The sequence below is a fragment of the Equus przewalskii genome, chromosome 6, assembly GCF_037783145.1.
Source record: "Equus przewalskii isolate Varuska chromosome 6, EquPr2, whole genome shotgun sequence".
NCBI lineage: Eukaryota > Metazoa > Chordata > Mammalia > Perissodactyla > Equidae > Equus > Equus przewalskii.
Window position 1 is genome coordinate 39,330,254 of NC_091836.1, and position 25,117 is coordinate 39,355,370.

General features: G+C 37.9%; 1 protein-coding gene across 15 annotated transcripts in view; it reads right to left on the reverse strand.

Annotated features, from left to right (window-relative positions):
* ZBTB44 (zinc finger and BTB domain containing 44) overlaps positions 1-25,117 on the reverse strand; it is a 76,235-nt gene that overhangs the window by 10,716 nt on the left and 40,402 nt on the right. For 7 of the 15 annotated variants that reach the window (XM_070623453.1, XM_070623460.1, XM_070623457.1 and 4 more), the window contains 3 exons: positions 19,266-20,339; positions 3,542-3,626; positions 941-1,104 (listed from right to left, as the gene is read on the reverse strand). In XM_070623453.1, coding sequence (XP_070479554.1) covers positions 941-1,104; positions 3,542-3,626; positions 19,266-20,283 — 1,267 coding nt within the window. In that variant the 5' untranslated portion in view covers positions 20,284-20,339. Of the gene's footprint in view, positions 1-940; positions 1,105-3,541; positions 3,627-19,265; positions 20,340-20,717; positions 20,816-23,858; positions 23,951-25,117 lie in introns of those variants that run through there. The other 8 variants (XM_070623454.1, XM_070623456.1, XM_070623459.1 and 5 more) reach the window with 3 other exon arrangements.

A 25,117-nucleotide genomic window follows, 5' to 3' on the forward strand; every position in this document is an offset into this window, starting at 1 on the left:
TCTAAGATTCCTGAACATAATTAATGATCATGATAGAATTAGCACTTGATGAACTGAGTTTTCAGGGATTTGATTTGTAGTAGTCCTAGAAAAAATATGTAGAAATTAATATGTGAACTATAAAGTATATTAATGGTTTCCTCCAACTCATTTTCATAGCTTTGGTAAAAAAAAAAAACAAAACCTTCAAAATACAATCTGTTGATTTAACAAAGTCGTAGGGAACTGGTGTTAGCACAGGGACTATCAGACCTCTGTACAGGAGAGGAAAGTGAGATGGTTCCTGCTGAGAACAGAGCAGACTGCCTGCTCAGCAGAGGTCCCTGTTCAACCCACAAGAATTGTGTTGCCTTTAGGTGATCAGTGAACTTAAGTTTCAAATCTGTTTTATACATCATTTATCCCAAATCTCTTTTACACTAAAAAAAAAAAAATACTACAAAGCTGACTACAAAGCTGACTAATCAGGGCACAGAGAAATTTAGGATTGCAGAACTAAAATTAAATTATTGTTAGTAAATTTTTAAAAATACTTTTATTTGGAAATAATTTCAAACTTACAGAGAAGTTACAAGAATAGTACAAAGACCACCAATATATGCCCTTTTAACCCCATTTGCTTTACCATCTGTATTTGTACTTTTCTCACATATATGCACACACCTAATATATCCAATATCTTTTAAATTTACATACTTTACACGCCCCCCCAAGTCTTAATCAGAATACTTATGCTGTGGTGGCAAATGTGTTTAGCAAACAGCTTTGTGACACTGCACCACTTCAGCAACAGATGTAGGCTTATCTGTTCTCATTTGACTTGCCAGAGATACCTTTTCTTTTTAAACTCGAAAACACCTGTTTACTATTTTTAACTGGGATCCCCAAATAAAATGTTTTAGAGTACTCATTTATGCAACAATAGGGAAAACGACATTACCTGAGTGGATGAGCATGTGCTGTTTCAGGTTCTGAATACGGGTGAATCGCACCCCACAAGTTGGACACTGAAAAGGTCTATCTGGACCATTTGGACTTGGTCGTTCTGTACTGCTGGTAGAGGGAGCAATGTAGAGTTGATAGGGATACTGAACATTTTCCAATCTAAAAAACAGACCAAAGAAGGCAACCAGGCTCTGAAGTTTAAGTTGAATAAATATTTCTGCACAACTTTAAATAAACAAAAGAAAAACAAAGACTTCTTGAAACAGTTTAACTGTTAGATCACAAGTTCCATTTACAATTATATGAAAACAATGTTCCTGTCCAGCATGGTCAGCATCTTAAGAAAAGACATATGGCCACAGAACATAGAAACGACTTTCCCTTAGGGATCCTTAATCTCTCTAACCCTTTCCTTCCTATCACTGCTCTAATTTAGGCCCTCACCAACACAAGGCTGAATTCATAACTCCCTCTCTTTACCCTGCATCCTTCTAATCCATCCTTCTTAGTTTCACAGCGATCTCTCTGATTAAATCAGCCACATGTTTAAAATCCTGTGATGGTTCACTGTTATCTTCAGAATAAAGTCTGAACCCCTTTGTAAGGCATACAAGGCTCCTTGTGATCTGGGTTCTGTGTACTTTACCACCTCATTTCTTGTCATACTCCCTAAACATATCCTCTACCAGGCAGTTCCTAATAGTTCTCTCTCAATGCTATGCTTTTGCACATTTAACTTGGCTACCTTCTTTGCCTAGATAATGCCTACTCATTTTATGAAATGTAGCTAAGAAGTCACCTCATCCTCCTGGAAGCCTTCTTTGATTTATCAGTGGCTTAGGTAGGTAGCCTCCTAACCAGAGCAACAGAACCCTCTGCAGATCACTCATGATTATCTGTCTACCTGTCTATCTTCAACCTCTCTCCATTCCCCAAAATTGGTGTGATGTCTGAGGGCAAGCGCTGCACATTTCACGTCTACATCCCCACCATTTAGCACAGTATTCAGTACAGAACAGACAACTAATATTTAAAATTAAAGAATTTAGGCACATTTGTTTGTTTATACCTTCATTAACTTATTTTTAAATGACTCTGGTTCATAATCTGCTCTACCAGGTTTAGCTATTCAAGAACAATAAACTTTAAGTTCTTTGAACCCTTCAATTTTTCAACAAATAGAGTTTTAAAGTCTGTCCTGGACACTCTATGAGGAGTTCATTCAGTGGAGTCTATATTCAGCTGTCAGAAACAGACAATAAATACTCAAGAAAATTATCAGAACAGACAATTAAAATAGGGTGATCCAATTGGTGCTGTTTTATTTTAGAGAGGTGATCAGGAAAAGTTTCCTTGAGAAATGACATTTAGACAGTGATCTGGAGGCCAAGAAGGAAAATGTGAAAATCAGGATAAAGTATTTCAGGCAGAATAAAGGCCCTAAAGTGGCAGAAAGACCCAAAAGCAGGGATACGGAATATTCTAGAAACTGAAAGAAGGTCAATATGGCTAGAAGGTAGCAAACAAGGAAAATGTCTGAAGGGAGTTACGCAGAAGTCTTATCACGTAGGGTTTTAAAAGGCATAGCAAGGAGTTTAGATTTTAAGAATGAATCTATTGGAGAATTTTAAGAATCTACTGCTTTAAAACAGCAACATAATTTGACAATTAAAACAAAGATCATTCTGGCCACCATGTGGCTAATGACTGGCATAGGGGGAGGATGAAATCAAGGGCCAGCTGAAGGCTACTGCAGTAGGCAAGGCAAAAGATGGTGGTAACCTGAGCTAGGGTGACTGTAGTAGAGATGGATGAAAAGTAGACTGATGAGGGCATATTTTGCAGGTACAGTTGACAGAATTTGCCTAAAGATTAAATATGGGGAAGGGGAATGCAGAGTGGTGAGGGAAAGAAAGATCAAGAATAATTGCCAGAGATACAGCTTGAGAAATTAGGGGGATGCTGCTGCTGCTTACTGAGGTGGGAAAGACTGGAAGAACAGGCTTTGAAGGGAGTTAGAAGTCTAGATTCTGTCTTGGCCATGTTAAGTCTGAAATGCCCCTTATACATCCTTGTGGAAGTATCAAGCAGGGAGGCTCAATCTGACGATAATGACTTGGGAATTATGGGTACACAGATGAGGGTTTGGCAAACTTTTTCCGTAGCAGATAAGACAGTAAATATTTTTGGCTTTGCACACCACATGATCTCTAATTCAACCACTCTGTTCTGCCATCCTCAGGCAATATGTAATCAAATGAGCACGGGTGTGTTCCAATAAAATTCGACTTACAAATAAAGGTGGTGGACTGGAATTGGCCTGCAGTGCATAGTTTGTCAACCCCTGATACAGACACTATTTAAAGTAATGGGACTAGTTTCAGAAATGTCAAAAAACCTTGCATAGGTGGTCTAATTTAGACGTGATGATGCTACCTCATTACTCTGAAGTATACTAAATATATTAAATATACATATAAAATATACTAAAGTGAGGTCCTGATAAACTTCTTATATAATTCCTAGATAAAATGCTTGAATTCAGAGTTGCAAGCACAGCCCTTACAAGGAAACTACACACTCTCTTAATACTAACCGATCATCATCTTCTGCATGAGCATTAGTGCTAGAAGTGCTTTGAAGTGTAGGTAACCCTTCGGTGACGCCTTCATCTACTGAGCCTGTGAATAAAAGAAAGAAAAGAGGACAGCTGTTAACACTTTAGTATAAATAAGCCAAGATACAAGTTGCAAGCTGTATCTCTAAGCCTCTAAACACAGATTATCTAATGCATATATCCTGAATTACTAATCAAAAGTAGTAGTGTTCTATTTCACTTTTAATTAAATGTTTATGTGATTTAAAAAGAAATCACATATAAGATAATTGCCTTATATTACTACTTAAATTCCTTTAGGAGTATTTCTTTAAGTTTCAGAAACAAGTAGAGCAGTTCAAATGTAAACTAAACAAAAATTCACATACGATTAAATGTATAACAATTACTTAAGGAAACAGTGACCATTTTTATTTTTTAAAACTTATTTTATTGTGACATACAACTTATTGTACACACAAGTATTTAACTTTACATAGAATTAAAAAGATAGCTATAAAGTGAACACCTGTGCAACCTCCACACAACTCCCACTAAAACACTGCCAGCATCCTAGAAGGCCCCATTTACTCTTCCCTGATCACAAACCTCTCCTGCCAAGAGATACTCATTATCCTGTCTTTTATGGTTATCATTTCCTTCTTTTTTTCCTTATCCCACCTTTAAAAGTAATTTTATCTCAAATCCATGTGCTCATAGATGAGGGACTGGTTCTTGCTGAAACATGGCCACATACTGTCTAGGGCTGCTTTCACACTGCAGTGGCCGAGTGGAGTGGTGGTGGTTGCCACAGAGACCATGTGGCAGTTAAGTCTAAGCTATTTACTACCATGCATGCCCTTTAGGGAAAAGTCCATACCCACATTATAAACAGTACAGTGTTGCCTGGTTGTAAAGTTTATATAAATTGAATCACAATCCATGTATTCTGTGTCTTCCCTCTTTCCTTCAATATTGTGGACTCATCCATATTGTTACATGTAAGTGAAGTTTAAATATTGTTGCATAATATTCCATAATCTATCCATTTCACTCTTGATGGACAGTTTCAGGCTACTGTAAAAAATGCTGTGAATATTCTTGTACAACTAACTTAGTGCATACATGCATGCTTTTTTCCTAGGGTACCTACACTTAGGAATAAAATTGCTGAGTCATAGTATACGTGTATCTGACTTTATTAGAAAATGCTAAACTCTTTTCCAAGTGATTGTATGTTACTACCCACAATATATGAGAGATTTGTTGCTCCACAGCCTCACCAACTTGGTATTGTTGGATTTTTAAAATTTTGCCAATCTGGTGGGTGTGTAGCAATATTTAATTGTGGTTTGAGTTTCATTTCCCTTATTACTAATGAGATTGAGCACCTTTTCATTTATTTATTGAAACCCCTCCTTTTGTGAAATGCCAGTTCAAGTCTTATTATCTTTTTTTTTGGTGAGGAAGATTGGCCCTGAGCTAACATTTGTTGCCAATCTTCCTTTTTTTTTTTTCCCCCAAAGCCCCAGTACATAGTTGTATATCCTAGTTGTAAGTCCTTCTAGTTCTCCAATGTGGGATGCTGCCATAGTGGGGCTTGTAGTTCTGTGCCCAGGATCTGAACAGGCGAACCCCTGGGCCACCGAAGCAGTGTGTGTGAACTCAACCACTATGCCACTGGGCCAGCCCCCCAAGCTGTCTGCTTTTTATTCTAAGAGTTCTTTTCATATTTTGGATACAAGCCCTTTGTCAGTGATACATGTTACAAATATACTTCCCTCTTCCATGGCTTGCCTTTTTACTCTTTTTATGACCAAACGTTTTACATTTTAATTGAATTTATTAATCCTTTCCTTTCTGGGTATAGCTTTTTGGTATTGTTTTAAGAAATTCTTCTCTATCTTAAATTGTCTTATAGAAAGATCTAAGTTTTGCCTCTGACATTTAGGTCTTTTCTTTAATCCCCCTGGAGCTGATTTTGTGATAGAACACATTTATTGAAAAGTCTGACTTTTCTTCTCTGCTCTGTAGTGCCACCTCTGTCATATATCAAGTGTACATAAATGCTTGGGTCTGTTTCCAGGTTCTCTACTGGTTCCATCTGCTTGTTTGTACCTGTATTAATGCCAACCTTTAGTTACCATAGCTTTATGACCTTGATACCAGATAAAGCAAGTGCTCTCATACCTTGTTCATTTGCTTCCTGAACATCTTGGCTATTCTTGGCCCTTTGCATCCCCATCCCTGACCCCCTCCCCATTAGTTTGGAAATCACTCGATCTTATCCTATTCTTTTTTACTCGTTAAAAACTAGATACATACTTACCTTATCAAAGTCTAAAAGTCAAACCAAACCTTTACTTCCTCCTGGATAATATGAGTCCTAGAGTACTTTAACTCCATTTCCCACACACACTCTTTCTGCAACTTACAGATTGTTGTCTGATATTTTACTTGTTTTGATAAAGCCCCACATTACTTTCATACAAGCAATGTTCACATTTGTTCACATATTTACATCTTTCTTGTTCTTCATTCCTTCTTGTATGTAAGACCTTCCATCTGTGCTCACTTTACTCCTGCTTGAAGTCCAATTTTAAGAATTTTCTTTAGTGATGATGTATTATGTTTTTGTTTCTTTGAAAATGCCTTTATTTCACCTTCATTCTTGAAAGATATTTTCATTGTGTGTAGACATCTAGATTTGGAGATATTTTCTTTTAGCACACTGAAGATGTCATTCTACTGCTTTCTGATGTTATTAAAAAGTCAGATATTCTTCTGAAAGTAATGTCATTTTTTTAATCTTCTGAATTTTCTCTATAATGTGTCTAGGACTGTGTTTCTTATTATTCCTTATTATTCCATTTGCTCTTCTCCTTTTAGGACTTCCACCAAAACCTATGTTTGTATTGTCCATAACCTTTATCCTTTTCTCCACTGTAGTCTCTACCATTGTCTCTGTAATGGTTAATTTTCTGTGTCAATTTAACTGGGCTAAAGGATGCCCATTATTTCTGAGTGCATGTGTGAGGGTGGTTCCGGAAGAGATTAGCATTTGAATTGGTAGACTGAGTAATAAAGATCCTCCTCACCAAAGTAGGTGGGTATCATCCAATTCAGTGGACTCCCGAATAGAACAAAAAGGTGGAAGAAAGGTGAATTTGTTCTCTCTGCTTGAGCTGGGATATCCATCTTCTCCTGCCCTTGAACATCAGTGCTCCCAGTTCTTGGGCCTTTGTACTTGGACTTATACTATCAGCCCCCCAGTTCTTGGCCTTGGGTTTGGACCAGAACTACCACTACCAGCTTTCCTAGGCCTCCAGCTGGCAGATGGCAGTTTGTGGGACTTCTCATCCTCCATAATCATGTGAGTGACTCTCTTCTAATAAATCTCTATATATCTCTATCTATCTCCTTGATTCTGTTTTCAGGGGAACCTAATATAGTCTCTCTCTGTGCAGCACTCAGGTGATTTCTTCTAACTTATCTTCTAATTCACCAATTCTTTTTTGCTAAGTCCAATCAGCTGCCAAAATGTTGACCTAGTTTCTAAATTTTGGTTATCTTTTTGTTTTCTAGAAATCCTATTTGTTTTTTTCTCAAATCTGTTACATCACTTTTTACAGTTTACTGTTCTCTGCATTTATTGTTCAAGCTTATTTCACTAAACATAGTAAGCATATTTGTTTTATATCTGTGTGTGAAAACTATGCCAATTGGTTATGCCAGTTGATTTCTCCTGCATGTTCTTTTTTCTTCCTGTTGGTTCTCTCTCTGCTGTCTGTGTGCCTGGTTGTTTTTGACAGTGGTTATTGCCCTTGAAAATGATTTGCAGGGGACTGTTTTGCTGAGGTTACGATGAATATGCCCTCTTCCAAAGAAGCTTTCTGTTTGCTTCTGCTAGGTTCCTGGAGGGCACTACCTAAACCATATTCACTGTTTGAGATTCCTTGGCCTACTGTGCAAGGAATAATCAGGATGTTAACCTGCAAGAGGGTTGGCTGGTGGCCACAACTTCTCAGGGATGTGTTTTCTCCTTTTTCCTTTTCATCTTCAAGTCTGCTCACTGCCAATGTGGCTGTTTCTATAGACCTCTAGAGTCTGGAGGAAGGGGAGCAGGTTTAGTTCTAGTGGTACAGTCCTTTGAGGTCCCTACTTAATGTGTGGGCCAACTTCTCTAAGACTTCACAACTTTCACATGTTCTGGGCCTTGACTTCTGTTTCTCTTGCTCTTGGAGTTGATGAAGCAAAGCCCATTTGTGTTTTGGAAAATGTCTTATGGAAAAACTGGTTTTAGTGCTCTGGTATCTACTTACCTCTCTGCATGAGGCTTCCTCCCTAAATTTAACCCGGCAGTTCCCTATCTTTTCAAGTACTTTTAAGGTGACTTTTTAAAAATCATATTGTTGTTTTTAGTGGGAGGGTAGAGCCAAACAATCTAGCCTATTCTCACCAGGTACTGAACTTTGCCAATGTCTTTACTGTATGCAAATCAGCTGTGCTGCACCAAATGAATAAATCTGAGCCACTGAAGTTGTGAACAGTAAGCAAGCTTTTGGTTGTAATATTTTAATGAAAGCTAAAATGTACTAAAAATTCAACAGTTTGCACAACATCATATACATATGAACATTTAATAAATAACACCTGTTAATAGACCCATAGGATGAAATTTCCTCCTGACAAAAATTTAGAATCCTATACTTCAGTTTTCCCCTTTGCAACACTTGAATCAGCCGACATTATTAGGGAATAAATACATTTTCCACTTAAGTAAAATTTTCCAAAAAACTAACCTAATCCCTTTTAAAGGTAACCAAACTTATTTTATTAAATCATTTGTGCTAGAAAATTTGTGACAAGGTTACATTTTGCTTTGACTTCTTAAATCAGAAATATTAATTTCTTTTTTGTTTCTTAATGACTCACGGCATCATCAAGAACACCAATTAGTCTACTATATTCTAATACACTGATAGAGGTTTTTGAAAGGAGACAGGACTGTGTGTGTTTATATTCGTCTCCAACTGCACCCTCATTCTTCCTGGCCCCCTATCTCACCCTTACTGGTGTGTATTTAGCACTTTTGTACATGCCTTTTCTTGTTCTCTTTCCCTTACTATCAAAAGACATTTATGCTTTTCCTGTATATGCCTACTTATCCAACTTATTCCTGATCCTTCTTATTTGTTTTTAATCCAACGTGGGTTGGGAGACCAGATAATGCTGCATTTTGTCTAAGAAAGAACTGTTCACTTGTCAGTATCTTCCCATTCTCACTTTTTTACTTAAAGAAAGGCAAATAAACACTAACATTTCAATGTGTCCTGGGATAAAAACTGAAAAAGTCCCAATATTTGGACCTGGTCACCACGAACAGAAAAAAAATCTACTTTATAGCAGTATTCTGCAGTTATTCAGAATGCAGGCAACATTAAAGTTTATAGGCAAAGACTTGCAAAAAAGGCCTGGAGGTGTGATTAGGGAGGACCAGGAAGATTGATCTAACTGACATTTGCTCCTCACCATCAGGCAAGCTATACTACTTCTAGCAGGGGGCAGAGTCTTGCTGTGGTGGAAATAAAAACCACTCTGCTTTATACTGAAACTAGTATTATCAAGAGTTTCTTTAAAAAGACAACAAATAAAAAGTGTTGGCAAAGATGGAGAAAAGGGAACCCTCGTGCACTGTTGGTAGGAGTGTAAATTGGTGCAGCCACTATGGAAAATAGCATGGAGGTTCCTCAAAAAATTAAAAATAGAACTACCCTATAATCCAGCAATTCCACTTCTGGGTATTTACCAGAAGAAAACAAAAAACACTAACTTGAAAAGACATATACACTCGTATGCTCATTACAGCATTATTTACAATAGCCAAGATATGGAAGCAATGTGTCCATTGAGAGATGAATGAATAAAGATGAATGAATAAAGACAGAACACACACACACACACACACACACACACACACACACACACACACTGGAATATTACTCACCCATAAAAAAGAATGAAATCTTGTCATTTCTATCAACATGAATGGACCTAGAGGGTATTATGCTAAGTGAAATAAGTCAGATAGGAAAAGACAAATACCATACGATTTGACCTATATGTGGAACCTAAAAAAACAAAACAAATAAAACAGAAACAGACTCACAGATACAGAATAAACTGGTGGTCGCCGGAGGGGAAGGTGGGTGGGGGTTGGGTGAAACAGGTGAAGAGGATTAAGAGGTACAAACTTCCAGTTATAAAACAAATAAGTCATGGGGATGTAATATATAGCATAGGGAATACAGTCAATAATATTGTAATAACTTTGTAGGGTGACAGATGGTTACTAGACATTGTGGTGATCATTTCATAATGTATATAAATGTCAAATCACTGTGTTCTACATCTGCAACTAACACAAAACTGTATCAACTATACTTCAGTAAAAAAACCCTGATATAAAATAAAGCAGACTTAATAAAAAGCTAGTCAAAAAGAACTAAAATGGAGTTTAAGAAGCATCTAGTAGATGGTCCCTCTTTTTTTTTTTTTGAGGAAGATTAGCCCTGAGCTAACATCTGCTGCCAATCTTCCTTTTTTTTTTTTTTGCTGAGGAAGACTGGCCCTGAGCTAACATCTGTGCCCATCTTCCTCTACTTTTTATATGTGGGAAGCCTAACACAGCATGGTCTGCCAAGTGGTGCCATGTCTGCACCTGGGATCTGAACCAGCGAACCCTGGGCCATTGAAGTGGAATGTGCACACTTAACCGCTGAGCCACTGGGCTATCTCCCGGATGGTCCCTCTTAAAACAAATCCATTTCCACATTTTAAAACAGCATATAGTCCTTGGCCTCTAGATCCCTAATTTGATGGACAGTGAGCATGGAAGGTAAAACAAAGGGCACTCGCTTCTCATCCATAGCTATTTTAACTGCACTGAAAGCTAAAAATAAAAACCACTCCAAGCTAAATTGAGTTAAAACATTAACATAGTGTATCACTTTTGTAACTATCAGCAAAAATCAATCATAAACTTTTTCCTGAGACAATGGTTTTTGCCAATGATAACACAAGTATTATATGAATTGGAATTTTAATTGAACTAACTTAATATCAGGATATGCAAGCAATATTAATTTTCTGAGGCGACAGTGATGTTTTTTAAATTATTAAAATGAAGTTTCCTTTCTACATTATGGGGATTCTGCTCTCAGTGGTAATGAGGGCTAAGAATTCTAAACAGAACTCTCTCACCTTATGAAACAGCAAAGCTGATACAAGACAATCAACTTTATATAGGGAGGGTTACCTTATCAAGAGAGAATCTAGACACAACTAGAAGGGCCCACAACTAGAATATACAGCTATGTGCTGGTGGGATTTGGGGAGAAAAAGCAGAAGGAAAAAAAAAAAAAAAAAAAAAGAGAGTCTACTCTCTTTCACCAATAAGGAGTGCTGTAGGATAGCTTCTGTTGCATCAAACTGACTCCTGTTTTGTTATTGTTTAAGTACTCAAGACACAAAAACCCTTTTGGTGGTGACAAATAATTACCATACCCATCCACTACTGAGCATTTAGCACGTGCCAGCCACTGTTCTAAACATTTTAAATACAGCATCTCATTTCATACTTAAGAGAAAAGCAGTCCCTAGCATTCAGGAACTGGCCTGACACTGATGTGTAGGAGTGGGCCTGGTGTTCACAGCTAGGCCCTGGTGTTTTACTGTTGGACATAAACAATCTCACAGAATACCAACATCAGGTCACACTGGTCTGATACAAAACACCTAATTTCGTTTAAGCACTTACAAAAACAAGGTCACTGCACAACCACAAAAATATCAAATATCCCCCTCTCTAGGTAACGTCAGTCACTGCTGCTTTGGGGTCACTTTAGTCTGCATCACTAGGTATTCATTAAGATACGCAATCACAGAATTATCCCTGCTTTCTGACATCACCAGTTCTAAGCAAATCCCATTTCCTTGAATTCTCCCCGAAACCACCTAACACAAGCCCAAATTCTCTCATAAGTTCTTTCTAAAACCCTCTTATTAAGAAGCCCTAAAGACCCCATGGTGTATGATCTCCCATCTTGCAAACAAGCAATAAACTCAACTTGTTCAATTAAAGGTATGCTCCTGGTGGTCTCTGGCAACAGGGCATTGGCAGAAATGGAGGACCCACTGAGATTCAGCTGAAGTTCTTTTCCTTGCACTGGGAAACTTGATAAGAGAGTGTACATCTAAAATCCCTTTTGAGGTGCAATCTGCCCTTGGCTGGTAGGTAAGTTCATGCTGAACTGGGCTCAAATATTTCACTGAAGCTCTTCAGTGTTAGATTTATTTTGTTTTCCTAGAAAAAGGTCTTTTGGGAATACTTTGGTTATCCAATCAGATTTGTCATTGTTCCCTGGTGAAACTGTTTTCTAGCCTTCTAACACCCGCTCCTATGATCTGTCTGTCTAGTGTGTTGACTCTTATATACAAGAGGAATAGACTATGACGAGAGGATAGCCATCTGAACTGGCCCTAGAGGCTGAGTTCAGAAGTTCTCTGACTGGCAAAAATATTTCAAAACTTTACAAGGTATGACACAAGTGAACCTTGAAAATATTATGGAATGACAGAAATCAGTCAGAAAAGACCACATATTGCATGAAATATCCACAATAGGCAAATCTACAGAGACAGTATATTAGTGGTTGCCTAGGGCTAGGGTTCAGACTAGGAGGGAACAGGCAGTCATTGCTAAGGGGTACAAGTTTTCCCTTTGGGGTGATGAAAATGTTATAAACTTAGATTGTGGGGATGGTCACACAACTCTGTGAATATACTAAAAACCACTAAACTATACACTTCAAATGGATAAATTTTATGATACGTAAGTTGTATTTCAATGAAGATGTTTGTTTAAAAAAAAACCTTATAAGGACTTTGTCAACTTTGTGTCCCAAAGAACTGCTTTACCTAGTTTCATAGGCCCAGAATCAGGAGGCTTTGTCTGGTATCTGATGGATGACAACTGGGCTCCTGCCAAGCCCAGGAAATCAAGCTACACAAGCATTACTCTTACAGACCGTTGCAGTCTTCATGGTTGTGTCAATCTACACCTATACCTCTTCCAGGCCAAACATCTGCTTCCTTCATGTTTTCTCTTTTTTTGCAGGGAAGGATTCACACTAACATCTGTTGCCAATCTTCCTCTCTGTTCTCTCCCCAAAGCTCCAGTGCATGGGTTGTATATCCTAGCTCTAAGTCCTTCTAGTTCTTCTATGTGAGTCACTGCCACAGCATGGCAACTGACAGGCAGGTGGTGTGCTTCTGTGACTGGGCAATGAACCTGGGCTGCTGAAACAGTGAGAGTACCAAACTTCAACCACTAGGCCATCAGGGCTGGCTCTTCTTCCATGTTTTCTTACTGTAACACTAACTTGTGTACATCTCTCAAGTGACTCAATTTTACCAAGGACAATTTGGCCACTGGCAAACTGGCAAGTGGACATTTTATGGGGAGCTTCTGACATGCACAAGATCATTTATTTAAGGTGCATCAATACTATACTAACATTGGAGTGGGGATTTTAAGAGGTACTGCCATGGAGCTTTGCAATGTGTGGCCTTCCTGTCAATGACATAATCTTAGTAGACAAGGATAGGAACCAAGCACTGAGGTAGACCTCTGAATGAGCTACGAGTTTGTTTGGTTATTGTTTACTTTTAAAGTGGATTGAGGCTTTCTCATGCTAAGGAGCTGTGTTCTAATTGTGGAAAAAAGTTCCTAGATTCTGTATTCCTAAGGAAATTCCAATTTATTTCTCTGGTAACAGGACCTCATATTTCACTAATATGTTATTAAAGGACTCCATAAGCTTTATCTTTACTTATCTATTTTATGCTATGTTACCTTTTACAGACTCTATACTGTCCTTATCCACAAACTTCAAGAAAAATAAACAGATGGAATTCTAAAACTCTAATTATCAAGATGCTTAAAAATCCTCAAACTTCCTCAGCCTCAAGTACAGCTAAGAGCCTTGATGGCAATAACATAAATCCTTTCTAGGACCCACAAGTTAACTCCTTATGAGCTAATAATGGGCTGCCTTTTAAACGTGGGAATTTTAATTTAAATCCTAAGTTCTACCCTATTACCAGCTGATACAATTGAATATTACAGGAGATTCATATAATGCCTCCAGATTTATCACAAACAGATATGAGCTGCATTTTGAAAACACTCACCAAAACAGCTTCTGAATGATCTAAAGTCTGGAGTTTTGGTCTTCTGGAAAAGATGCCGTCAAAGAAAACTTGCAGTTGATTATCAATGGAAAGCAACTGACCAGATAGTGTTAACAACTGACTCAGCAGTAAAACTTCAAGGTGTTGTTCATTGGATTCATGTTTCCCAACTTAAATGACATACATTACATCCTTCTGACTACTGTGTACCGATTCCTTCTGAGGGAATCTCCAGAAGATACTGACATCAAAAGCGGACAGCTTCTATCCAAGATGATGAAGTCAGATTTTCTGATTCTTCAGTACTCCTTTCTGTCCCTTTACCACTCATCACACTAATTTTTCCTATTACAATTAATATGATCTCTCATCTTCATCCTATTGTTTTAGATCCTTAAGATCTCCTTCTGCCACTTAAGGAAAAACAAAACTCTTGTTATATTTTTTTTCCAGATCAGAGCTACCACTCTGAATTTAACAGATCACTGGGTCTATTCTCCTCCACCTGATCTGGCTGCCAAAAATTTAATAACTATTCCTTTAAATACTTCAGCAGGAGATTCCTTTTTATAGATCCCTCGCCTCATATGATATCTCAGCCCTCAGCCTTGCAAAAAAAGTGGACCTTGACCTCACATCATCAAAATGCTTCTGCTGAAGTCATTACAATGCTATCAGAAAACCTTATCCAATCAGAAAGATACTAATAGAGCCAGCCCTGATGGCCCAGTGGTTAAAGTTTGGGTACTCTCCCTACTTTGGTGGTCTGGGTTCGGTTCCTGGTTGCAGAACCACACCATTCCTCTGTTAATAGCCATGCTGTGGTGGTGGCTCCCATAGAAGAACTAGAAGGACTTACAACTAGAATATACAACTATGCATTGCGGCTTTAGGGAGGTGGGGAAAAAGACACTGATATCGAGGCTATCCTGATTATGATAGTCTGCTTGTTCTCTTCAGAGACACTTCACCCTGGTTTGCAAGAACTGCTTAACTCCACTCAAGGAATATGTCCATTTTAAAGGACACAAAATTGGCTCACTTCTGTTGAAATGGCTGGTACTTACATTCCCAATACTCCCACCACTACAATACTACTACTTATGTGGATGTGAGGTTTACACGTGCCTGCTGCATACTAACTAATCCTGTGTACCTGAAGTAACTGTAAGAGATTTTCAGATATTTAAACTACCATCCCATTTGTCCAGCTACAGGTGTGCACATGGTGGTCTTTTGCTGGAGGGCACTGACATACTTGATAGGTATTATTATTCTTACTTTATAGTAATGGAAACTAAGAGAGGTTAAGTGACTTGCTCAAAGTCACACATCTACTAAGTGACAGAAGCTGATAGCAGAATCTAGATCCGTCTGATTCTAAGTCCTGAACTTTTAATCATTATTCTATACAGCTTCTCCATATGATAAATGTGGCAATTCCACCATTATTCTAGCTGTTCACACCTCAACAAGTTTATCTATTCACTACTGCTACTGAGAAAACTGTCAAATTATTTCTTACTATCTTAACTACCCCCATAGCAATCACTTTTCATTTAACAGCAGATTTTAGAGTCTATAGAAAAAATTGAATTCTTCTTTTTTTTTTTGAGGAAGATTAGCCCTGAGCTAACTGCTCCCAATTCTCCTCTTTTTGCTGAGGAAGACTGGCCCTCAGCTAACATCCACGCCCATCTTCCTCTACTTTATACGTGAGACGCCTACCACAGCATGGTTTTTGCCAAGTGGTGCCATGTCCGCACCCGGGATCTGAACCGGCGAACCCCGGGCCGCCAAGAAGCAGAATATACGAACTTAACCACTGCGCCACTGGGCCGGCCCCAAATTCCTTTGGTAATACAGTAAACTGTGGATTATCTCAAACTATTTATATTTGTCTTTGGTGCATGAAGATAACTGAATATTGCAAGATAAATAATGAAGCCATATCATAAAGTTCTTCTCACTTACCAATTTTCCCTGAAACTATACCAGATAATGATAAGTCTTTTTTTTGAGTAACAAGAACCAATCTAAACTTGACAGTCTTTTTTCCTTTTTTAAATTTGCTGCATTTATTGCTTCTATTTGCCCTAAGTTGGGGGGGGGGGGTGTCAGATTTTACAAGCTTTTGCTGGCCAACTGGCAATAAAGGGAATTTAAAAGAACAGGTAAAATCCTATTTGAATTAATTTCATGGATAATCAAGTTATTATTTTAGGATTTCATAACAATGAATAAATATATTCTCAGTCCCTAAGATGACAAACTACCTCTCAGCTATCTTCTTTAATAAATTAGTAAGTAAAATTAAGTACTATTTTGAAGTATTCTTCTGAAATATGAAAAAAAAAAAAGTACTATCTACATCATCCCTTCTCCTTCCCACATTTTTTGACCACCTACTATACTCCAGGAATTTAACTTTTTCCTGTAAGGCTTTTTATTTTAGTGTATAGATTTTGAGTCAAAATAGGTTAGTTGAGAGTGATAAGTACATGTGCTATGAAGGCAAGGCAAAAAACACTTGCATTATTTGATAACATGATATTGAGATCAGAGTTGTTCACATGTCTATTTTATAACAGAATCCACATTTATAATAGCATATATTGGAAATAAATTATACAACTGAAAAGTTTATTCTACTTACATCTCTAACTTCACTAATCATATTAATATGACAGTAAAGGCAAAATCTGAGCTAATTAGATATACTTGAGTGGTAAAATAAGACTATTTCACAGGCCTAGTTAGCAAGATATTCAGTTAGATTAATATTCGGTTTCTAAGTTTTTGAAAAAATGGCTAAAACAGTAATTATTCAGTAAACAGTTCATGATTCAGAAGGTACCAAGGTGTTTTCAGGATTAAAGACTCCAGTAGTTTAAGCAAAAACTTGGTCATATCAACAAATAGCTATGATCTCCTGCCATCAAATACCTTATTGGATGTACGGTCACTTGACTTCTTCAAAAGCATCTTGACCGACATTCAGGAATACGACCTTTAGTTGGTGGTGTGGGCAGAACTATGTCCCCTCAAAAGATATATTCAAGTCTCAACTCCAGGTACCTGTGAATGTTATCTTATTTAGAAATAGGGTCTTTGCAGATGTAATCACGTTAAGTGAGGTCATACTGCAGCAGAGTGGGCCCTAATCCAATGACCAGTGTCCATGTTAAAAGGAGGAGATTTGGAGCTGGAGCTGAGACACAGGGAGGCCACATGCAGACTGAGGGAGAGATTGGAGAGATGATGCTACAAGTCAAGGAACATCAAGGAGTGTTAGTAACTGGCAAAAGCTAAGAAGAGACAAGGAAGAATCCTCCCCTACAGCCTTCAAAGGGAGCAAGGCAAGGCAGATACCTTGATTTCAGACTTCTGGCCTCCAGGATAGTGAGAGAATAAGTTTCTGTTACTTTAAATCACCCAGTTTGTGGAACTTTGTTGTAGCAGCATGGGAAACTCTTACAGTGGGTCAAAATTCAAAAAACGAACAAAGTTACTATGGCCTTCCTGATTCCCCAATCTTTTGGAGAAATCCTCGTTATTATTCTTTGTTGGCTTTTCTTCTCTCCTCGAGTGTAGATAATTCTCAAGGATCAGTCCTTTGGTTTTGGCTCTTATATATATCTATTTCCTGTTGAGATTCAGTCAACAGACTTGCCTTTTTAACTGCTTTGTGGCATGATATTGCTTGGTGATTACTCAAGCATAATTCACACAGAACTGACCTTGTTGACCTACTCTTAAGTCTGGGTTCCCACCTCCTTCCACTAATTTTCATATTGTAGTTATTACTGCATTTAATAGACTCCTATCCATAATGTGATTACCATCATTTTTTGTACCATTAAGAAACAAAAAGTAACTGTAAAAGATTATTAATTATAACACATCTGGATTCAGAGATGACAAAATGTGAAAGACTGTGACTCAATCAATGATTATAAAATGTTATCCTATTTTTCCAGTCATCCAGTCAACCCTGTGTCTCAGCTCCTATTTCCTCAATCCACATATTCAATATCATCAGGAGTAATGATTCTTCCTTTACAAAGTCTCTTAATATCCATTTTCTTTATAGGTTTACTCTAAGCATTCGTACAAAGCCAACTGTACTGTAACTGGCTTCTGAGACTGTCTCTGCCCAGCCAAACCCTCTGCATACCAATAACAAGTTAATTTTCCTAAAATATTTGTAAGCATTTTATTTTTTATTTCCTTTAAGTTAGACTCCTTATTACCACTAGAATAAAATCCAAGCTTACTTGGCCCAGCTGTGACAGACATTGCTAATTGCATACAATATCCATTCTTCTCTAATTTTGTTTGAGGCACTTACATACCCAACTAATATACATGTCTTCCCAGATTCCCCTGCAGCTGGGAAAGACCACGTGACATAATCTGGCAGAAGTTTTTAAAGGATTTTTGGGAACATTTGTACTTTCCTGATACAAGCACTGCCCCTTTTGAGAATATGAAGCTAAATAAGATGAGGCAAGCATCTTCTAACTATGAAGCAATACGCACATGGATAAAATGGACAAACTAAGGATGATGGATTATAAATATACAAGGTGCCTAGGCCACTAATTACATTGTAGAGCCACTGTACTAGTCCTGGCCTTCCTATTTCTGAACAAGTTTATGTGATAAAAATAAAATCCTGTTTGGTTTAAGCCATACTGAAGGGATTCTGTTATATGCAGTTAAATGTGATCCTAACTGAAACTAGTGTTCAAGGCTCTTCATAACATGCTCTCAACGGCTCATTACGTCTTACCTCCCATTATTCCCCATACTAGTAGGCTTCCACGCTTTATTCACATCATTCTGCACTGAATTCACCGCTTACCAAACATGCAATGCCCTTCCACACCTCCACGCTTTTATACATTTTTCAAAGAAATGTCATTCCTTCACCTGAGCAAACTCCTACTTACTGAGTAAGGTCCAGCTCAAATATACAATGTTAACTTGCTCTTTCCTTTGTGAACCTGTAACATTTTGTTCTTACCTCTAGCCTAGCGTTAATTGTTGATTTACACATCTGCTTCCTCAATTAGACTGTTAACTCCTCAGATGCAGGGACTATGTCTTTTTCATTGTTTCCAGAATGTTTGGCACACAGTAAGTTTTCAATAAATATTTTAATAAAGAATAAAACACTAACTGGACTTCTTAAAACTGGTGTTTTTTGCATTGAAAGTAATTCACAATTTATATATCTATCTGCCTTTGACCCATCAGATATTGTTCAACTATTTTCTTTCTTCCCCAGTGCATAACTTGTAAAAAAAAAAAAAATTACAGTATAATAGCATCTAAAAAAATCCAGTTATCATGTTTTATTCTTCTTAATATTTCCTACAGAACCCAGGCCGAAATTATCTAATAGGCACTTAGAAATGCTTGAATTGACTTTACAGCATCATGAAAAACACAGAAGACATTATACCTATGGAGGAAGACTGTGGACTAATCAGAAGGTCCTCTTGGACTTGTTCACTTCCTGGCACTGTCTGCTGATCACTCAGTGAACTCTGAGAAGCACTGACAGGCTGGGACACTTCCTCATGGACCTCCTCATCACTTAGCCTTTCTACTTTGACCCGGACATCTTCTTCAGTACCCAGAGGCAAGGTAGCTTTTGTGCTCTCACAAGTCACATAATCAGCCATTCTTCTACCTGTCTCAGATGGGCCAGGTAATTCTAAAGTCCGGGTATTTTCTGCCTGCTTAACCTTATCAGGCTGAATCCTTCGATCAATTCCAAAAGGAAAAGTCCAGGGAAAAGCTAAAGAAGAGTCAACTGGTTGACTTCTATTTTCTGAGTAGGAAGCTGAAGAATTCAATACCTGGGGAGAACTTGTTTGTGTGCCACACTTTACAGGACTTTCAGGAGACATAACAATGTAGCTTTTGCGCTTTCTCCGGGATTCTCGGCAGACAGGAGTGGTTCTTTCAACCACACTGCACTCTGAAGACACTGGGGAAATGCTTCCATCTCGAGAAGTAAAATTGCAGTTAGAGTTATTTTCTTGTCCAGCATCTAGACCCTTTTCCGGTTGGCTGTTGGGTGTATTCCATAAAATGCTTGATTTCATGAACTCTGAGCAGGTGCTAGCAACACTAAACATTTGCATATAGCTGGCTGCAGCCAGAACATCAATAATATTTTCTGTGTTAATTGACAGAGTGGCTGTGTAAGCATATTCCAAAAGGGGTATAAAGCCAGTCACTGTAACATGATGCAAATCCAACACATTCTTGTTCTCATCCTCTGCTTGGCTCACAAGTTTGGTGCGAAAGAAATCACTGCAAGCTGCTAGTACCACCTTATGTGCCCGGAAGATTTTGTCCTGGACACGAATAGTGATATCACAAAAATGTCCATCATTTCGCAGCATATTTAGCTTCCCAAGCATTTCCTGGCTGTGGGAAGAGGAGCTATGAGTAAATGTTTTCACACCCATCTTTTCCTTCCTCTTCTAGAGATGCTCTTCAAGGATGCAAATGAATCAGATATGTCCTAAAAAATACATAAAATAAGCATTAATTGATGGTTTAGTAGTTGAAATAGAAGGTCATATAGATTGCTTTCATGTGGCCACTGGGCTAAATAAAAAAGCTGAAAGATGGCAGTGAGAAAGTTTAAGGTAGGCGATATATAAAAATACATTTCCCCTACTTGTCCTCTAAAATGTCCAATCAGTGGAGTCTGTGAGCTAATGTTTTAATGAGCTGCATAGTTTAAATAATAACAATTTGTAAATAATGACAATTGTAGAGTGCTTGCTATGTGCCAGACACTGTTCTAAATGACCCGCATTTGGTCATTTATTTGACTGTCATGCTATCTGTCAGTAGGTACATTATTATCTCTGTTTAACAGAAAAGGGTTAACTACCTTGCCGAAGGTCGAAAAGTCATTGTGTGGCAGATCCATGGTTCAAATCCAGGCAGGCTGCCTCCAGACCCTGTACTTTTAACCTTAGTGCTATCCACTGCCTCTTTAAGATATAAAGTGAGTAAATATGGGTGGTTAAGAGTGCAAGTTTTAGAAGGTGATTGGCCTGGATTCCTTCCTCAACAATTCTCCCAAGGTTGTCATAAGGACTAAAAGTAGTAAATGCTTATTAGCACAATATTTGGCACTTTGCGAATGCTCAACAAATGAAAGCAGTTATTTTTGTTTATATTACTAATACAATAAAACAATCTTTTTGGAAGTAAATTTATAATAATGATTAGTAATTGATCAACTGATTGAATTTTCCCTTAAAAAAAGATAGTTGGTTTGCCTTTATCAGATTTCTTACTAAAAGTATAAAAAACGGACACTTTCAAATACTTTTAATTTAGCAAATCTAATAATTCTTCCGTTGTTATAGTATGTTTCCTCTAATCTCTTTTTGCCCCTTTGATGTGAAGTCAGGGAGGCTTATATTAGCCCCTTGATAAAGATAAGAGAACTAATGCTCAGAGAAGTGACTAATCAATGGCAACCAAAGCCCGGTTGTGGGTCTTCTGACTCAGAGCACAGTACTCTCCCAATGCAAAAACACACAACTATGTACATCAATTATGTTATCTAAGATAAATAACTTTTTTTTTATAGTTAGTACTGAAATAAATGCAAAACAAAGCAAATTTGGGGAAATGTTTTTTGTAAATTAGCCCTAGATAAAAAATATTTCAAATGCCTCAAATATACAGCTATCAATTTAAAATGTTAAAGATGATGAATATTTAATGGACCTGAAAAAATGTCTAGTTCTGAGTATTAAATGAATGCACAACTACTGACATACAGTGAACCCTCAGTAGTGGTGGTGATTTTTTTTCTTTTTTAATATTTTTTTTGGTGAGGAACAGTGGCCCTGAGCTAACATCTGTTGCCAATCTCCTTTTTTTTTTCTCCCCCAAAACCCCAGTACACAGTTGTATATCCTAGCTGTAAGTCATTCTAGTTCTTCTATGTGGGATGCCACCATAGCATGGCTTGATGAGAGGTAGGTAGATCTGCGCCCAGGATCCAAACCGGTGAACCCCAGGCCACCGAAGTGCAGTGTGCAAACTTAACTACTCGGCCACTAGGCCGGGCCCTAGTGGTGTTAATGTTTTGAAAAAAGGTAATGAAAGAGTATACAGACTATGATCCCATCTTTGTGAAATATATATATATGTATGTGCGTATATGTTTTGTTTACAAGACAATATGAGGTTTTAACCAGAGATTCATGAATTCCCTGAGGGAGCCATGATCCTTCTAAAACTGCACACAGAATGATGTCTGTGTGTGTATATAATAGCTTTCATCACATTCAAGGGAATCATTGGTAGGAGTATGGGTGTTTATTCTCTTTTTGCTCCTTAAACATATTTTTTTCTTTTTAAAAAACAGCAAACTGCTGCAAAACCCTAGGGTTTCAGGTGCTCTTGGTTGGAACTCTAATCATACAGAGTAGGTCTATTTTTTCTTTCCCTGTGAAAAAGCCTTCAAAACCTGAAGATGGATATCACACCCCACCCTTCCCTAGGGTTTTTCTTCTTTAAACTACTCATCCCTACTCCCTTTAAGTGCTCCTCAAAATTTGATTAATGTCCTTACTATCCAGATTGCTCTGCTCTGAACAATCTCACTCCTCGATTTTCCTTTAAGATTGGTTCCCAGAATTGCACCCAATATGATAGGTATGGTAGGATAATAACTGAGCATAACTTTGCTATTTTTACCTCCCTTGTTCCAGGCACAAATATTAGTAAGACTAAATCAGGTAGTCTGAGTCAAATCATACCACTGACTGACTTTGTTTACATTATCAAAACCTTAACTCAGTAATTGACTTACCAGATGTGAGGTACTTTATTATGTGAATGGAAGAACACAAGTACAAATAAAACATTGTCCTTGGCCTCAATAAACTTAGAGTCCTTATGAAAGAAGACATATGTGCCTAACTAAGACTATAAGAGGTGTGCTGCAGTGTTATGTGAAAGCAAAGAATGGAATATTTAATTCTAAATGTGCAAGGTGGGAGAGACATCACAAAGGACAGGGCCTAACCAAAGCAGGATTTTGCCAGGTGCTTAAGCGGAAGGGAGTTCCAGGCTATCATGGCGATCACACACAATCTCAGGGAGTGCTCATCATCCCGATGTGTCTCCCCCGTACAATGTACGTACTGTATTGGCACACTTCTTAATGGACACTGTAAGATAGTCTAAATGTGAGCATGCAGAGGGCAATGTCAGTTCAAACTCAAACAATCCATTACATAAACATTGCTTTGAATGTTCTAAGCAGGAAAATGTATATGTGAAGAGGAAAAGAAAAAAGAACATAAAAAACCTAAAGATTTCCAGCTGAATAAATGCAAAAAGGTCACTGAACATTCTAATATGCGAAGACAAAAAATCTGGGACTCCTCCCTGTCTGATAACACGATAGAAAGGATAAAAGGCACAAAGCCCTGTGCCAGGAGAGCCAGGTAAGGTCACTGAAATAATTATCTTGACCATAATCAGAGATAACAGTTCAAATATAAACCTGTGCCATATCCTCTTCCCAAAGACAAGTAATCACAGTAACACACTGGGTAGCTAGGACTGGTCTAAGTAAACCACCATTTAACATATTTGCTGATTTCTCTTTCACAGGAATGAGATGAAGAGGAGGAAAACAGGAGGGCTATACTCAAGTTTTTTGTTCATTTGCTGCACCCCAGTAAACTGGCTTCTTCTTTAAAAGCCTGGCCATCAAGAGTGCTTAGTTTGACTGGTATCATGTGGTTCAGGGAGGATACATGCCATCAGAGCAAGTGACATAGTCTTAATCCAAGGACCATCTGCATCAACACAGGTGTGAAGGCAAGAAATTAAACAGCATATTTGGAGGACATGTGCAACTGGGTGTTAAAATGAAACCACTTCCGTCTTGGTTTGGGTGGAGACCCTAAACAACAGATACACATTCCAAAGTGAGGTGCAAGGGCACTTACGCAAGGAAGGAGTGGAGAACTATTTTTCAACCTTTAGTTACACTCACCTGCAATGTTCAGAGTTAAATAACAGAAAAGGATTTTTTCAGAGAGTGATCAGTGTTGTAGTCCAAATCCTATCCCGCTCCCTCCTACTCCCCTGCAAGGGAAAACGGATGAGGCATGTCTCAGGTCTATGGAAAATGTACATCACACTTGAAAAAATCAAAAAGGTACGGATCTGATTTAAACTCTGGCCAAGACCAGGAAGTATGTCTACTATCTCCCCACAGTATATAAAAGCGATACAGTGACGTGGCTGAGAGGAGACGTTGGAGCCAGAACACTGGCTTTCCATTTTGATTCAGCCATTTATAGCTGTGTGACCTTAGGCAAGTCACTAAATTGTACCTTAATTTCTTCAGCAGTAATATAGGGATAATAGAACCTATCTCAAAGAGTTCTGAGGATAAATTGGCCTAATACTTGTAAAATGCTTGTAACAGTACCTAGCACAAAATAAATGCTATATAAACATTAGTTGCCACTGCTGCTGCTACTGCAACTACTACTACTATTACAAACTTTCTCTTCTGACTCAACCCTTGCCTCTCCCAACTCTGGAGGTGCCAGAAACCAGTCAGCAAATGAAGAGCAGTAAAAGGACAAAGAGGGGAAAAACAGGAAGAAAAAGGAAGCCAAATAAATCTTATTTTTCACTACAGGCCTCTAGTAGGCCTGAGTGGGGAAAGGAGGGAAACCTTTAATTATGAATTAAGTTTATTAGTTCTTGAAAATAAAGTTTTCATCTCCTGAACGCGACCAGAAAAGTTATTAAGAGCTGTGCTTCATGGAGGTGGAGGGAGGACTAAGCTGACAGAATAACTATAAATGGACAGTGGAAGGCATGTTTGTCCAATGTGATGGTTACACACAGATGGTACAAAGTCTGATAGAGCTGGAGGTACGGGATAGACAAATCTTAGGGTTTGAATTCTGAGCCTTCCATTTACCAGGCTGGTATTAAATCTCAGTCAAGTTACTTCACTTCTCCATGCTTCAGTTTTCCCATGTGCAAAACAAGAATAACAGAAATTATACTTTTAAGATAGTCAAGAGAACTAAATTAGCACAATTCCTGGCAAAAAGTAAGCATTCAATAAATGTTAGTCACTAGTATTACTCTAGAAAAAGTGAACAAAAATGAAATGGAGACCAAATTTCACAATGTCTAATCTATTTCTTACATAGGACACAGACCACATCTTGAATATGTGTATTCTGATATATAGATTAGATGATGAAAATTATCAGAGGATTTGAGATT